The 16,268-nt window shown below is 40.9% G+C and overlaps 1 protein-coding gene across 1 annotated transcript; it reads left to right on the top strand.

Moving 5' to 3' along the window:
- The first annotated feature begins 13,222 nt into the window (after positions 1–13,222).
- LOC110890747 lies at positions 13,223–14,051 on the top strand. The gene has a single exon (XM_022138375.2). It carries the CDS (start codon positions 13,345–13,347, stop codon positions 13,882–13,884), a length of 540 nt encoding a protein of 179 aa, XP_021994067.1. The 5' UTR covers positions 13,223–13,344; the 3' UTR covers positions 13,885–14,051.
- Positions 14,052–16,268: the final 2,217 nt, after the last annotated feature.

The raw sequence follows: 16,268 nt of genomic DNA, 5'->3' as shown, positions 1-16,268 counted from the left end.
TGAAAATGTTAGTAGAAATTCATCCTCAGGATTTGTCACACCCCCAAAATTCACCATGCGGAGTATCACCGCTTGGAGGTGTGACATGACCAGGATCGAGCCACCAATCATATTGCACAACGTATTTAAGTAAATAAAACCAACCACAATACAATTGGTGACCAAAAGCCGGTTAACCAAGTTTTAAATTTAAACAGCGGAAGCATAATACGTGATACCAAAATATAAGTTCATAGTCCATAAGTTTAAAATCCAAAAACGTAGATTTAATAAGTTCACAAGGATTTAAATATTAAGCACGGAACATCACAGTCCGTACACCACAACGACTCCTTCCTCGTGCAAGCTCCAAGCATTTAGCGACCTGTAAGGCATGTAACAACGAGTCAACAACAAAGTTGAGTGAGTTCACGTTTGGTTGTTTAGTTTTAAGTTGTTTTCCGAAAACGTGGTTTGTCTTTCGTTGGCGTAATTGCCGTGGGGGTTACCCCGTAGTTGAAAGAAAGTTTAACCAGTTCATTCTTTATTACCCATACCCTGTTCATTATTAGTGGGGGCTTCCCCATGTGAACTACTAGACCGTATGATATCGACTACTACGCAAGTAAGTTGTGCCCTACATCAGTGTCTATCATCACTGATGGTTTGCCATAGTCCATTAGTACACGCCCGTCCGACTGGCACGGTGTGAGGTTTGTTAAACCTAATAGCGCTATTAACTAATGTCCCGCTCGCCATTGGCCTCGGCGATTAAGTCGATATAAAATGAGGAACTTATGATAGAGTTTTGTCTAGTAAGTTTTAAGGTTGTTGTCCTACCCAAGGAGGACGAACGTACGTAGTTCTCCCGAAGAGAATACGCAGGATTAATACTGGCATCCTACCCGAGGAGGATGGCCGTACATATCCTACCTAAGTAAGATATGCAGATTCCGTTTTAATTCTTTAACCCATTCCCAAACCACCGGGAATCCCATGCCTTAGAAAGTGTGTGAACTCACCTTGGTTTGCTCGGTTAGATTCTCAATATAGCTAACAGTCAAGGTCGGTCAATCACGTCCTAGTATGATTTACCAGTTAGTCATTTAGTGGCTTTCAAATAGAACACAAAGTTCCTACACGTATCTATCACATAACATGCATCTCTTTAACGGTTTATGCCCTCTAAGTTTCCCATCCATTCCCCACTCAAAATCAAACATACGATAATGCACATAACATATATAACATGTTAGATCATTCACGGATAGCATACTCGACATTTAGACACGCAAGTCACAACTTATCTCAATTCAGCATTTATATTCAAAACCGGCTGTTTTCGGACATTTTAATAAAATAGTTAAATTATTCCAAAAATTCCCATATTTCTACAGGATGTCTTAAACGTTCCATATTTTATTGTGTAAAAATATCGGGGTCCGGTTCACTACCAATATTTTATAAAAAATCATATTACGGACTGAACTCAGATTTATGAATTTCTGACCACAGTCCACGGAACAATTTATTAAAAATTCATCGAGTGTCCGATTTACGAAATTCCAGTGGGGTAATTACACATGCATCGGTTTTCATCTACTGTACAAATTTTATGGTCCGATTCTTCACAAAACTCAGGTTATGACCGAAAGTATGACACCCATTTATTGCTGTCAAAATTCAGCTTAAGTTGCTGTTACAAATTAATACTTTAAAACTAGTAAACGATGTCCAAAAATTACGATTCCGGTGCCATTAGAACCGTATTTCATAATAACATATTTTAGATTCAAAATATCGGTTTTTCGTTGAATTTATGCCCTGTTTACAGCCTGTTAAAGGCGGCTGAAAATACACATCAGCAAGCTGTTATCAGTCTAAAGGCTACTAAAACGCACACATATGATTACCATTCATTCTAATAATGATTTACAACAGGTTATAAGTTATTTACAGCAAACTAATACTCATATATTTCAGATTTATCTTGTATTACCATGTTTCATCATTATTTACTCTTTAACCAACAACTTCATCATTTTAGCAAGACTTTTTAGTTTTGATTTTTAGTGTTCACGATTCATCCGACAAACTGCTTATTAACCACTCTAGACAAGATCAAGAAGAGGTTTAGAGTCACTTACTACTAGCTCGAGGCTAGGGAAGATCAAAGGCGTAAAAGTGGTGGATAAAAGCAATCTAGAGAGGTCTTTCGAGTTCCAAGCACACCGGGCTTCCTACTTCACCTCCTAGCACCTTGCTATCACCTTGGATTGGATTGAAGTTGCAAGAAGATGGGAGGTGTGTGGGTGGAGTATGGTGGCCGGTTGTGGGTGGCCTAGAGAGGGAGAGAGAGTGAAGTGAGGGAGTGTGAAATGATGGAGTATGGTTGTGGTGATCTTGGCCATGCTTTTATAATCACTTCATATATTTTGGTGAGTACTACAAGCAAAGATCTATTAAAATAATACCATAAAATCTTTAGGCAAGATTTGAGAGTGTGGTGGGTATGGTCCTTGTGACCGAATCGGTTAGGGGGGGGGGTTGGTTGTAACTTTTCCAACTAAATAGGTGATGGATAGTTAGATTTCAAGTATTATGTTTATATATGTTAGCTATGTGATTTCTAGTGGGTGTCAGGGTGTTCGGGGATTACGACAAGCCAAGAAATAATTAAACAATGTTTCTAGCAATATTTTGGTGTCCTGGGTAATGTCCGGTTGTTCGGTTAGATACCGGTTCGTTAGAGTGTTTAATTATTCCGTAAGGCGTCTTATACATATATTTTTGTAACACAATTAATTCCTAACACATAGGAAAATATTCAGGACCATTTAGTCAAGTTTTCTGCACAAGCCAAGTACGTTAACAAACACATGTAAGTATATCACAGTAATCAGAGAGCAGTTAAGTAATTCCACACAGTCGTCAAACACTTTAATTATCAATAATAAATTGTACGTAATACATAGGATTTTGAGGGTTGTCACATTCTCCCCCTGTTAAGAGAATTTCGTCCCGAAATTTAGCGCGTGGTTACTGAGGAAGCTAGTTAAGTTGCGTTGGTTTCCTGATTTTCCTGGGGTGTCACATCATCCCCCCGTTGATTTGGAATTTCGTCCCGAAATTCTGCAGTAGCTTCAGTCTCAGTAGTGGTTGCGTTTTTCTTAAACAGCTGAGGATACTTGAGTTTCATTTGGTCTTCTCGTTCCCAGGTATACTCTGGGCCACGACAGGAATTCCAACGAACTCGGACGAGAGGTATTCTGGTGTGCTTGAGAATCTTAACGTCTTGATCCGTAATTTCTACTGGTTCCTCGACGAATCGCAGCTGGTCGTCGATAGTGAGCTCCTTGAGAGGAACTATGAGGGTCTCATCTGACAGACACTTCTTCAGATTTGACACATGGAAAACATTGTGAACTCCGCTGAGTTCTTCAGGTAGATTCAACCTGTAGGCGACTTTTCCAATTCTCTCAATGATCTCGAACGGTCCGACATAACGCGGGTTGAGCTTGCCCCGTTTGCCAAATCGGACTACACCTTTCCAAGGTGAGACTTTGAGCAGCACTCGATCCCCAACCTGGAACTCAAGTGGTTTTCTTCGCTTATCGGCATAGCTTTTCTGACGGTCACGAGCTGCCGCCATTCGTTGTCGTATCTGAGCAATCTTTTCCGTTGTATCTACTACTAGTTCTGGGCCAGTGATTTGACTATCGCCAACTTCTGCCCAACAGAGAGGTGATCGGCATTTACGTCCATACAATGCCTCAAACGGAGCGGCCTGGATGCTGGTGTGGTAACTGTTGTTATACCAAAACTCCACTAACGGGAGATGCTTTTCCCAGCCATTGCCGAAGTCGATCACGCATGCCCTAAGCATGTCTTCGAGGGTTTGGATGGTACGTTCAGATTGCCCATCTGTCTGTGGGTGATAAGCGGTGCTCATATCTAAACGTAAGCCAAAAGACTTGTGCATGGCTTGCCACAGTTCAGAGGTAAAACGCGCGTCACGATTAGAAATGATGGAGGTTGGCACTCCGTGCCTTGATACCACTTCTTTTAAGTAGATGTCTGCTAGAATAGAAAACTTATCCGTTTCTTTGATAGGCAGAAAATGTGCAGACTTGGTCAGTCGATCTACGATCACCCAAATGGTATCATTTCCGCGTTGAGATCTGGGCAGGCCGGTAACGAAATCCATGGAAATTTGCTCCCATTTCCATTTAGGTATCTCTGGTTGTTGGAGTGGGCCTGATGGTTTCTGGTATTCGACCTTGACTCTCGCACAAGTTAAACATTTACCGACGTAGGTTGCTATGCTGGCTTTCATACCAGGCCACCAGTATGTAGTCTTGAGATCATGGTACATCTTGTCCGAACCAGGATGTACTGAGTAACGAGACTTATGCGCTTCATCCATCACAAGCTCGCGCAAGTCTCCATACAGTGGAACCCAGATGCGTCCGTTAACATAGTAGGCGCCGTTTTCTTTTTGCTCTAGCAGTTGCCTCGATCCTCGTAAGGACTCAGCCCTGATGTTCTCTGCCTTCAATGCTTCAACTTGAGCATCACGAATCTGAGCGGGAAGGTTAGATTGGATGGTAAGTTGTAACGCACGTACCCGCCTAGGTATAGTATCCTTTCGACTGAGGGCGTCAGCCACCACATTGGCCTTGCCCGGATGATACTTGATCGCGCATTCGTAGTCATTCAAGAGTTCGACCCATCGACGTTGACGCATGTTTAACTCCTTTTGCTTGAAGATATGCTCGAGACTCCTGTGATCGGTGTAAATGGTGCACTTGGTACCGTACAGGTAATGTCTCCATATCTTAAGCGCGAAAACAACTGCTCCCAGTTCCAGATCGTGAGTAGTGTAGTTCCTTTCGTGAACTTTAAGTTGGCGTGATGCGTAGGCAATGACTTTGTCACGTTGCATCAACACACAACCAAGGCCTTGGATGGAAGCATCGCAGTAAACCACAAAATCGTCTGTGCCTTCAGGCAATGAGAGGATAGGCGCGCTACAAAGTCTATCCTTCAAGTGCTGAAATGCGGACTCCTGTGCATCACCCCAACGATAGGTGACACCCTTCTGAGTCAGTGAAGTGAGAGGTTGCGCAATCTTGGAGAAATCTTTGATAAACCTTCTGTAATATCCTGCCAAACCCAAGAATTGGCGGATTTCTGTTGGTGTACGGGGTGCAGGCCAATTCTTGATCGATTCAACCTTAGATGGATCCACATGAATCCCATCCTTGTTTACCACATGGCCTAGAAAATGGACTTCGCGAAGCCAGAAGTCACATTTCGAAAACTTGGCATACAGCTGCTCTTTACGAAGTAGTTCCAGAATAAGCCTCAGGTGTTGCTCGTGTTCCTCCTGACTCTTAGAATAGATCAGGATGTCGTCGATGAAGACTATGACAAATTTATCCAAGTAAGGCTTGCACACTCGATTCATGAGGTCCATGAAGACCGCTAGTGCATTCGTCAGCCCGAATGGCATAACCAGAAACTCGTAATGGCCGTAACGAGTCCTGAATGTTGTTTTGGAGACGTCCTCCTCTCGGACTCTCAGCTGATGGTAGCCTGACCTTAGGTCAATCTTAGAATAGAAGCTCGACCCTTGCAACTGGTCGAACAAGTCATCAATGCGTGGAAGAGGATAACGATTCTTCACGGTCACCTTGTTGAGTTCGCGGTAGTCAATACACATCCTGAAGGTACCGTCTTTCTTCTTTACAAACAACACTGGGGCTCCCCATGGCGAAGAGCTAGGACGTATAAAACCCTTTTCCAGAAGTTCTTGTAGTTGCATAGACAGTTCTTCGAGTTCTGATGGAGCAAGTCGATAAGGCGCACGAGCTATTGGTGCTGCTCCAGGAGCTAGCTCGATTTGAAACTCGACTTGTCGATGAGGCGGAAGGCCAGGTAATTCCTCAGGAAATACCTTGGGAAAGTCGCGTACAATAGGAATGTCTTCTATCTTCCTTTCTTCCGCGGATGCCTCAGTAACGAGGGCTAGGATAGCGGTGTGGCCCTTCCGTAAACACTTCTGGGCTTTAAGGAAAGAGATGATGCCTACAACAGCACCACTCTTGTCGCCACGAATCACGAGGGGTTCTTTACCAGGGCGAGGGATGCGGACGATTTTCTCCTTGCAAATAATCTCCGCTTGGTGTTGAGATAACCAAACCATCCCAATGACGACGTCAAAACTACCCAGAACGATAGGAATGAGGTTGATAGAAAAGGTCTGATCGGCAAGGACAAGCTTGCAACCTTTAACTATATGTGTAGCCTCTAAACTTTTGCCATTTGCTATTTCTACCGTGTGCTTGGTGTTCAAAAGTGTTGGAGTGCGCTTAAGCATTTGGCTAACTTCTAAGGACACGTAGCTAGTATCGGCACCCGAATCAATTAAAACAGTAACAAAGAAATCATCTAGAAGAAACTTACCCATCACAACGTTGGGGTCGTTCCTTGCTTCTCCCTGACCAATCACGAACACTCGACCCTGGGCGCCGTTGCCATTATTGTTACCTCTATTGTTGCCTCCGTTGTTGTTTCCATTGTGGTTCCCGTTTCTTTGGTTGTTATTCTGATTTTGGTTCAGCTGGGGACAGTTTCTTTTAAAGTGGCCTTCAGCGCCACACTGAAAGCATCCTTTATTTCCCTGCTGATGCTGCTGCTGCTGGTTCTGTGGAGCTTGTTGTTGTTGACGATTCTGAGTCGCAGGACGTGGGCTCCTGCAATCTTTGGCTTCATGACCTAGCTTGTGACATCTCTGACAGCGATCCTTGTTGCACTGGCCGATGTGGTGCAGATTACATCGATTGCACTTAGGGTGATTTCCCTTGTACCCACCCTGACCTTGATTTCCAGATGACTGCTGACTGGGGCTCTTGTACTCATCTGTCTTTCGCTGCTGAGATTGAGCTGAAGTGGAACCCTTGCCCAGATTTCCATCCCACTTGCGCTTATTGTCGTTGGGAGCATCAGAAGTAGTGGCGTTAATACGTTTGGGCAGTTTGTTCTGCTCAACCGCCTGGTCAGTGAGACGATGAGCCAACTTGACGATTTGCTGTATAGTGCCAAGGTTAGCTGAGGTTATGTGGCTTTGAATTTCTGGCACCAAGCCCTTAAGGTACAGCTCAATGCGTTTGTAGGGAGGGTCCACCATAGTGGGGCACAGGATGGCTAGCTCGTTTGACCTCTTCGTGTATGCCTCGATTTCAGACCCAGTCATCTTCAGATTGAAAAATTCTACCTCCAGCTTATGGATGTTGTCATGACTGCAGTACTCTTCTCTACTCAGTTCTTTGAAGCCGTTCCATGGGATGGCATTAGCAACCGCCAACCCAAGCAATTGGACCTGTGCTTTCCACCAGGTTAACGCAGCTCCTTCGAGTGTTCCAGTAGCATACTTCACCTTACGATCTTCCGGGCAATCACACATCTCGAAAACAGACTCGAGCTTCTCGAACCAGTGAAGAAGGCCTACAACACCTTTTGTGCCGCTGAAAGTGCTTGGTCGGCAATCCATGAAGGTTTTGAATGTGCATACAGGAGGCTGAGCATGTTGACCTGTGGTGCGAGAATAAATGACAAGGTTAAGCACGAGGGTAGGTTTGCGAAGGTAAGATCTAAACGTCCTAAGATAGGTCGAAGTAGCAGGTTATACCTCCTGCAGGAACAGCTGCGAGTGCCTCAGCAACTCGTTCGTTGATCAGAGCCGTCAACTGGGCTTGAGTAAGGTTGATACGTCCTCCGCGTCCGCTCATGATCTTCATAACGAAGCAACGTAGGTGAGGAAAGTTTCGTGAATGTGTGTAAGTGTGGGACGATAGTAGAGCGTAAGCACACAAGGTTCAATAGCGATTGTCACATTATCTAATGCATAGCGAGAACTATCTAACCGACAATATAACATAAATCATACCACTTATGGTGTCAAGTCTTGCACGTAGAGCGAAGCGTCGTTGTGGATCGTTGAGCACTGTTCAGGTTATAGTCTGGTTTTATCAAAAAGCTTGTCCCTTTTTAAAACCAAGTTCACTATAACCAATGGCTCTGATACCAATCTGTCACACCCCCAAAATCCACCATGCGGAGTATCACCGCTTGGAGGCGTGACAAGACCAGGATCGAGCCACCAATCATATTGAACAACGTATTTAAGTAAATAAAACCAACCACAATACAATTGGTGACCAAAAGCCGGTTAACCAAGTTTTAAATTTAAACAGCGGAAGCATAATACGTGATACCAAAATATAAGTTCATAGTCCATAAGTTTAAAATCCAAAAACGTAGATTTAATAAGTTCATAAGGATTTAAATATTAAGCACGGAACATCACAGTCCGTACACCACAACGACTCCTTCCTCGTGCAAGCTCCAAGCATTGAGTGAGTTCACGTTTGGTTGTTTAGTTTTAAGTTGTTTTCCGAAAACGTGGTTTGTCTTTCGTTGGCGTAATTGCCGTGGGGGTTGCCCCGTAGTTGAAAGAAAGTTTAACCAGTTCATTCTTTATTACCCATACCATGTTCATTATTAGTGGGGGCTTCCCCATGTGAACTACTAGACCGTATGATATCGACTACTACGCAAGTAAGTTGTGCCCTACATCAGTGTCTATCATCACTGATGGTTTGCCATAGTCCATTAGTACACGCCCGTCCGACTGGCACGGTGTGAGGTTTGTTAAACCTAATAGCGCTATTAACTAATGTCCCGCTCGCCATTGGCCTCGGCGATTAAGTCGATATAAAATGAGGGACTTATGATAGAGTTTTGTCTAGTAAGTTTTAAGGTTGTTGTCCTACCCAAGGAGGACGAACGTATGTAGTTCTCCCGAAGAGAATACGCAGGATTAATACTGGCATCCTACCCGAGGAGGATGGCCGTACATATCCTACCTAAGTAAGATATGTAGATTCCGTTTTAATTCTTTAACCCATTCCCAAACCACCGGGAATCCCATGCCTTAGAAAGTGTGTGAACTCACCTTGGTTTGCTCGGTTAGATTCTCAATATAGCTAACAGTCAAGGTCGGTCAATCACGTCCTAGTATGATTTACCAGTTAGTCATTTAGTGGCTTTCAAATAGAACACAAAGTTCCTACACGTATCTATCACATAACATGCATCTCTTTAACGGTTTATGCCCTCTAAGTTTCCCATCCATTCCCCACTCAAAATCAAACATACGATAATGCACATAACATATATAACATGTTAGATCATTCACGGATAGCATACTCGACATTTAGACACGCAAGTCACAACTTATCTCAATTCAGCATTTATATTCAAAACCGGCTGTTTTCGAACATTTTAATAAAATAGTTAAATTATTCCAAAAATTCCCATATTTTTTCAGGATGTCTTAAACGTTCCATATTTTATTGTGTAAAAATATCGGGGTCCGGTTCACTACCAATATTTTATAAAAAATCATATTCCGGACTGAACTCAGATTTATGAATTTCTGACCACAGTCCACGGAACAATTTATTAAAAATTCTTCGAGTGTCCGATTTACGAAATTCTAGTGGGGTAATTACACATGCATCGATTGTCATCTACTGTACAAATTTCATGGTCCGATTCATCACAAAACTCAGGTTATGACCGAAAGTATGACACCCATTTATTGCTGTCAAAATTCAGCTTAAGTTGCTGTTACAAATTAATACTTTAAAAATAGTAAACGATGTCCAAAAATAACGATTCTGATGCCATTAGAACCGTATTTCATAATAACATATTTTAGATTCAAAATATCGGTTTTTCGTTGAATTTATGCCCTGTTTACAGCCTGTTAAAGGCGGCTGAAAATACACATCAGCAAGCTGTTATCAGTCTAAAGGCTACTAAAACGCACACATATGATTACCATTCATTCTAATAATGATTTACAACAGGTTATAAGTTATTTACAGCAAACTAATACTCATATATTTCAGATTTATCTTGTATTACCATGTTTCATCATTATTTACTCTTTAACCAACAAGTTCATCATTCTAGCAAGACTTTTTAGTTTTGATTTTTAGTGTTCACGATTCATCCGACAAAACGCTTATTAACCACTCTAGACAAGATCAAGAAGAGGTTTAGAGTCACTTACTACTAGCTCGAGGCTAGGGAAGATCAAAGGCGTAAAAGTGGTGGATAAAAGCAATCTAGAGAGGTCTTTCGAGTTCCAAGCACACCGGGCTTCCTACTTCACCTCCTAGCACCTTGCTATCACCTTGGATTGGATTGAAGTTGCAAGAAGATGGGTGGTGTGTGGGTGGTGTATGGTGGCCGGTTGTGGGTGGCCGAGAGAGAGTGAAGTGAGGGAGTGTGAAATGATGGAGTATGGTTGTGGTGATCTTGGCCGTGCTTTTATAATCACTTCATATATTTTGGTGAGTACTACAAGCAAAGATCTATTAAAATAATACCATAAAATCTTTAGGCAAGATTTGAGAGTGTGGTGGGTATGGTCCTTGTGACCAAATCGGTTAGGGGGGGGTTGGTTGTAACTTTTCCAACTAAATAGGTGATGGATAGTTAGATTTCAAGTATTATGTTTATATATGTTAGCTATGTGATTTCTAGTGGGTGTCAGGGTGTTCGGGGATTACGACAAGCCAAGAAATAATTAAACAATGTTTCTAGCAATATTTTGGTGTCCTGGGTAATTTCCGGTTGTTCGGTTAGATACCGGTTCGTTAGAGTGTTTAATTATTCCATAAGGCGTCTTATACATATATTTTTGTAACACAATTAATTCCGAACACATAGGAAAATATTCAGGACCATTTAGTCAAGTTTTCTGCACAAGCCAAGTACGTTAACAAACACATGTAAGTATATCACAGTAATCAGAGAGCAGTTAAGTAATTCCACACAGTCGTCAAACACTTTAATTATCAATAATAAATTGTACGTAATACATAGGATTTTGAGGGTTGTCACATTCTCCCCCTGTTAAGAGAATTTCGTCCCGAAATTTAGCGCGTGGTTACTAAGGAAGCTAGTTAAGTTGCGTTGGTTTCCTGATTTTCCTGGGGTGCCACAGGATTATTCATGTTACATTCAAACAAACGGCAAATAATAAAGAGAGTTTGTTGCATAAATAGGGGACTTCAACCAGGAAAGAGTGCAAGTAGGTGGGCTGGAAAATAATGAGCAATTTTAATTAATTTGCTGTTTGAAACAACGATCTTCTCTCCTAAATCTGCAAATTATGTAGGTTTCCTGCAAAGTCTGAGATTTTTGCTGAACTTCGCTGTTTGGAAGTGAGAATTTAAAGAACCTCGCTGTTTTAAAACAAGACATTCGAGAACTTCGTTGAATGAAAGCAATATATAAAAAGAAATCGCTATTTAGTATCAATACTTTCCAAAAATTCGTTGATTAGTATATATACATAAAACAAGTTCGCTATTTTGAAGCAATAGGTTCATGTGTGTGCATTTGAGAAGACCTTACTCTGAAAAACACTATTCTACTATTCTACGATTCTGTTGTATAAAACATTCAAAATATTTGACAAGACATTACTCTGCATACATTTAAGTTTTGCATTCTACACACACTATTGAAGATGTAAATTTCAAAGTTGCATGTGTAGAAAACATGAAAAAAGCTGCATGTCATCTAACTTTCTGAAAGGGATATAAAAATCCAGAAAATTACCCCAATATTTGTGTGAGTTTTATCAATTTAATCCTCTCTGATCACCAACACTTGGTATCAGAGCTACACGGTTCAGTCAGTTGATGCCCAAATACCCCAGATTCAAAGCCATGTCAACCTTAGCCACTACATCAAACCCACCGAAGGAAGCCGGGGTCGTTTCGTTGCAATGCCCGATCTTGCCCGCCATGAATTACACAACTTGGGCGATCAAAATGGAAGTAATTCTGGATGCTCAGGGTATTTGGGAGTCCGTAGAAACAGAAGATGGTGTTGCAATTGATGGAAAAAAAGTGCAAACTTGCAAGAGCTTTCTTGTTCCAAGCAATACCGGAGGAGGTTCTGCTGCAAGTTTCAAAGAAAAAGTCGGTGAAAGAAGTGTAGGAGTCGTTGAAAGTGAGATACTTGAGAGCCGAGAGGGTGCAAAAAACACGTTTGCAGATGAATACGCCAAGAAGTTATCCAGCATGATTTCGAAGCACAGTGGGTTCACATGGCTTTTTCAGACTATATTAACACCTTTGGTACATACAACAGACTTCATATTAACTTTATAAGGTTGAAGGCAGTTTATTTGAATATTTCATTAGCACCTCTTGGTAAGTATTTATTTCAAACAGCTCTTGTATTAGTTTGATTCAGTGACATTAATGAACATATGGGTTCAATTTAGCGACATTTATGAACATATAGAAATAAAACAACGAAGTTTATATACGTATCAGTTTGATTCAGCGACATTTATGAACATACGAGTTCAATTCAGCGACATTTATGAACATATCAGTTTGATTCAGTGATGTTATTTGATGTATGGGTTTAAAACAACGAACTTCTGAATGTCTGGTTTTAAAACAGCGAACTTCAGCTACAAAAAGAATCTTTGCAAAATGGTGGCACGAGTTGAGGTTTGGCATAAATTTTGGTTAAATGTCGCTGAATCAAACAGCGAATTACCTATAAGTAATTAATTTTTTGCACACCACCTACAAGTAGTCTTTTGATGTTCAAAGCACCTAGTAATGCAACAAATTCTAATAAAGATGTATTTAACAAAAGTCATAAACTAAATACCTAATGCTCAAATTAAGCATGCATCATACATGTAATTAGTTATTAGTTATAATTAATAAATTAATAAATTATAAATAAAACACTAAGCATGCATCATACATGTAATTAGTTATTAGTTATAATTAATAAATTAATAAATTATAAATAAAACACGAATAACAATAAGTTTGTACAAATACATGTGCTAAAACTTTAATAATAATGATTTGAGTTACTGAAAATAATCTTCACTTTTTTTAGATTTATATGTTTAAAATACGATTAAAAAAATAATCCGTTTTAACAATACTAATAAAAATATTATCTTCCAAAAATTTGATTAAAAGCATTCAATGACCCGACTCATTGACAATACAAAAGGCACTAGCCGTTTGAATATTATTTGAGCAAACTAGCCGTTACAACTCAAACGGTCATAAAACACCTCACAACTCATACCTTCAAACCTGTATATATCAACCCACACACAACCCCCAATTTCCTCAACTAAACATTTCTCTCTTCAATCTCATTTCAATTCCTCATTTCATCCGGCTTGTAACTAAACCGTAGCCACCAATTGCACGATTACACACCAAAATCGCACAAATGGGACTCACAAGTGACGCGCAATCGCACCACAAAACCCACAAATTCTTCCTAATTTGCAACTATGTTTTAATCGGAGCCGCCTCGAGTTGCATCTTCCTCACGCTCTCCCTCCGCCTCGTCCCCTCAGGCGCAGGCGCACTCCTCGTCCTCCTCCACATCGCCACAATCGCTGGAGCCATATCCGGATGCAACGCAGTGTCCGCGGGCTCAAACAAGTGGTACGCGGCCCACATGGTGGCTACGGTCCTGACCGCGATATTCCAGGGGTCTATATCGGTTTTGATTTTCACTACCACTTCGAATTTCTTGACCGCGTTGAACTCGTATGTTAAGGAAGATGATGCAGCGGTGATATTGAAAATGGCTGGTGGTTTGTGTGTTTTGATGTTTGTTTTGGAGTGGTTGGTTTTGACGCTTGCGTTTTTCTTGAGGTATTATTCGTTTGTTGAAGGCGGTCGGACCGGTGGGATGGAATGTGGCCGGGCCGGTGGGAAGGTGATGGAGGAGGACTTGAAGGCTATGCCTTTTCATGTTTAGAGGATGAGAGGGAAAAGGATGAGTTAAATTCTTTATTTTTTATTCTTTAAGTAATTATTATGTGTGTTCTGTTTATTTTTTTAGTTGAACTTGTTATTCATTTTCTTATGAAAATGGTGATGTATTGCTTCCAATTTAATATTAATTAATTACACACGTATGAAACATTGAAACTCTTTGATAGGGCTACCGTTATATCCAAAACTTAAAACAACCCATAATTCACTACCCCAATTGTTAAAGTAACATTAACATACATTTTTTTTTTCTATTAGGCTAATGAGAAGTTAAATTATGACTCCTAGAAAATACTTTGACAACTGAGCAAAAAAAAAACAAATTACCATCTTCAATCTCAAAAAAATTTTACGCGTCATCATACATATGAGGCTCACCCCTAAAGATGTTTTGATTAAAATAAAAGAAAAAATTGAATAATTTTTTTACGCATCGTACATCAGATCCCACACCACAACGCTCTCTGTATGAAGAGAGGATGTAGAAAAATGTCCTTGACGGAACGTATTGTATAGAAATAAATTAAGACCGTGGGGTATGGTGGGGCGTGGGTTGGGGGCATGGTGCGACACCTGGAGTATGGGGCACCCAAGACCAAAAGCCAATTTCAAATGGGTATGGTGGGGCGTGCTGGGGTGGCGTGGAAAAAAAGCCAATTTCAAAGGGTGCTCTTGGCCAACGAGGTTCCGCCATGTCATGGTCGTAGCCCCGCCCAACGCCGGGGCTGAAACCCCCGCCCAATGGGCCACGCCGAAACCCAAACCCACCCGGGGTGGTGACTTTGGCCTCTGGTTATTGGTTAACCACATCAATGGGTTTGGGTCAAAAATACATATACACTCAGTTGATTGATTTCCTTTTTCTCTTACCTGTTTATTTGCATCAGACATTGCTATATGAATACATCAGTCTTTTGGAGTCAAAACTTGTAAGGAAGAGCAGTATTTTGGAGTCAAAGCTATGGAAGCTTGCTGGGTTCAAACAAGTGATGTGGACACTAGAATTACCAGTTTATACCCTCTTGAAATTACAATCAAGGAAACCGAGCATCCATTATCTGAGATCTTACGACAGTCTCCGACAGCACAACGAGAGAAAAAGGATGAAGGGCTGCAATGAATTGGGTAAAAATTATCATTTTGAGTAAAGTGCAAAGCTTTTTTTAGTAAACGGGTCACCCTTATCAAAAGAAACCACTGTTGGGTTAAAACAGTGGTTGAAACCACTGTTTTGGTTAAACAGTGAGTTAAACCACTGTTGGGTTAAAACAGTGAAGTAAACCACTGTTGGGTTAAAACAGTGGTTGAACCCACTGTTGGGATAAAACAGTGGGTTAAACCACTATTGGGTTAAAACAGTGTTTTGAAACCACTTTTGAAACGAGTGTTCTGTTAAACAGTGTTTTGAAACTACTGTTAGGTTCAACAGTGTTTGAAACCACTGTTGGGTTAAACAGTGTTTCGAAACGACTGTTAGGTTAAACAGTTGTTTCAAAACACTGTTGGGTTAAAACAGTGGTTTGACCAAAGTCAAATAGTGGTTTGACTTTGGCCAAACAGTGGTTTGACTTTGGTCAAACAGTGGTCAAACATTTCATATGTCAAAGACCTCAAAGAACAGGTTAGGTCCTAAATTACCCCTATATATGACACCACTGCTGAAAATTTGTGTTTACTATTTGGTTACATCAGTTGTATGGTAGCATGAAGATAAAGCTGGTTGGCTATTTCCATAAAATTCTTATAGATTACACAATTAATGTAAACGTGTAGCTGGCAAATGAATGGGATTTTAGATACCCTACGGAACTGGGTTTTCTTGGAAAGACACGAAGGAAATCTGCTAAGGATTTGAAGAAAACTAGAAGTAGTGATTTGGGGGAAACTATGTGGTCTGATTGTGGGTGTGAGTCTTGTGTTTGTTGGATGAACAATGGTGGTGACCTGAAGCTTCATTTTGTTGTCAACGACCCAATAGCAGGTACCTTTTTGTTCATTTCACTGTTTTATGACATATTTGATGCGTTATACACCTGCACATTATATAGTTAGTGATGTGTGTAAAATGCAACATATAAATTACATCAAATGAGGCATAAAACTAACCCTTTTTAAGTACTAATGTTGGAAAAAGTGTGTTTTTGTCTTCCTTTTGTATTTTCAGGATTAAATGAGCTCAAATTAACAAAAGAAGCAAAAAGACAGCTAAATCTAGCATAAATACAAGGAAAGGAACAAAAGTGGATTGCCCGACCCCTCAACAGCATCTTCCCAAGCGAAACAGAGAAGGCAGAAGACTGAACACGCCCCGTGCTCAGCGAGCACGGGGCCGTGCCCAAGAAGCAGCAGAAAAGACAAACCTGTAGA

This window comes from Helianthus annuus, chromosome 11 (assembly GCF_002127325.2).
Source record: "Helianthus annuus cultivar XRQ/B chromosome 11, HanXRQr2.0-SUNRISE, whole genome shotgun sequence".
Classification (NCBI taxonomy): Eukaryota; Viridiplantae; Streptophyta; class Magnoliopsida; order Asterales; family Asteraceae; genus Helianthus; species Helianthus annuus.
The sequence above is the reverse complement of the archived record's forward strand: the minus strand, read 5'-3'. Positions and strand labels throughout refer to the sequence as shown.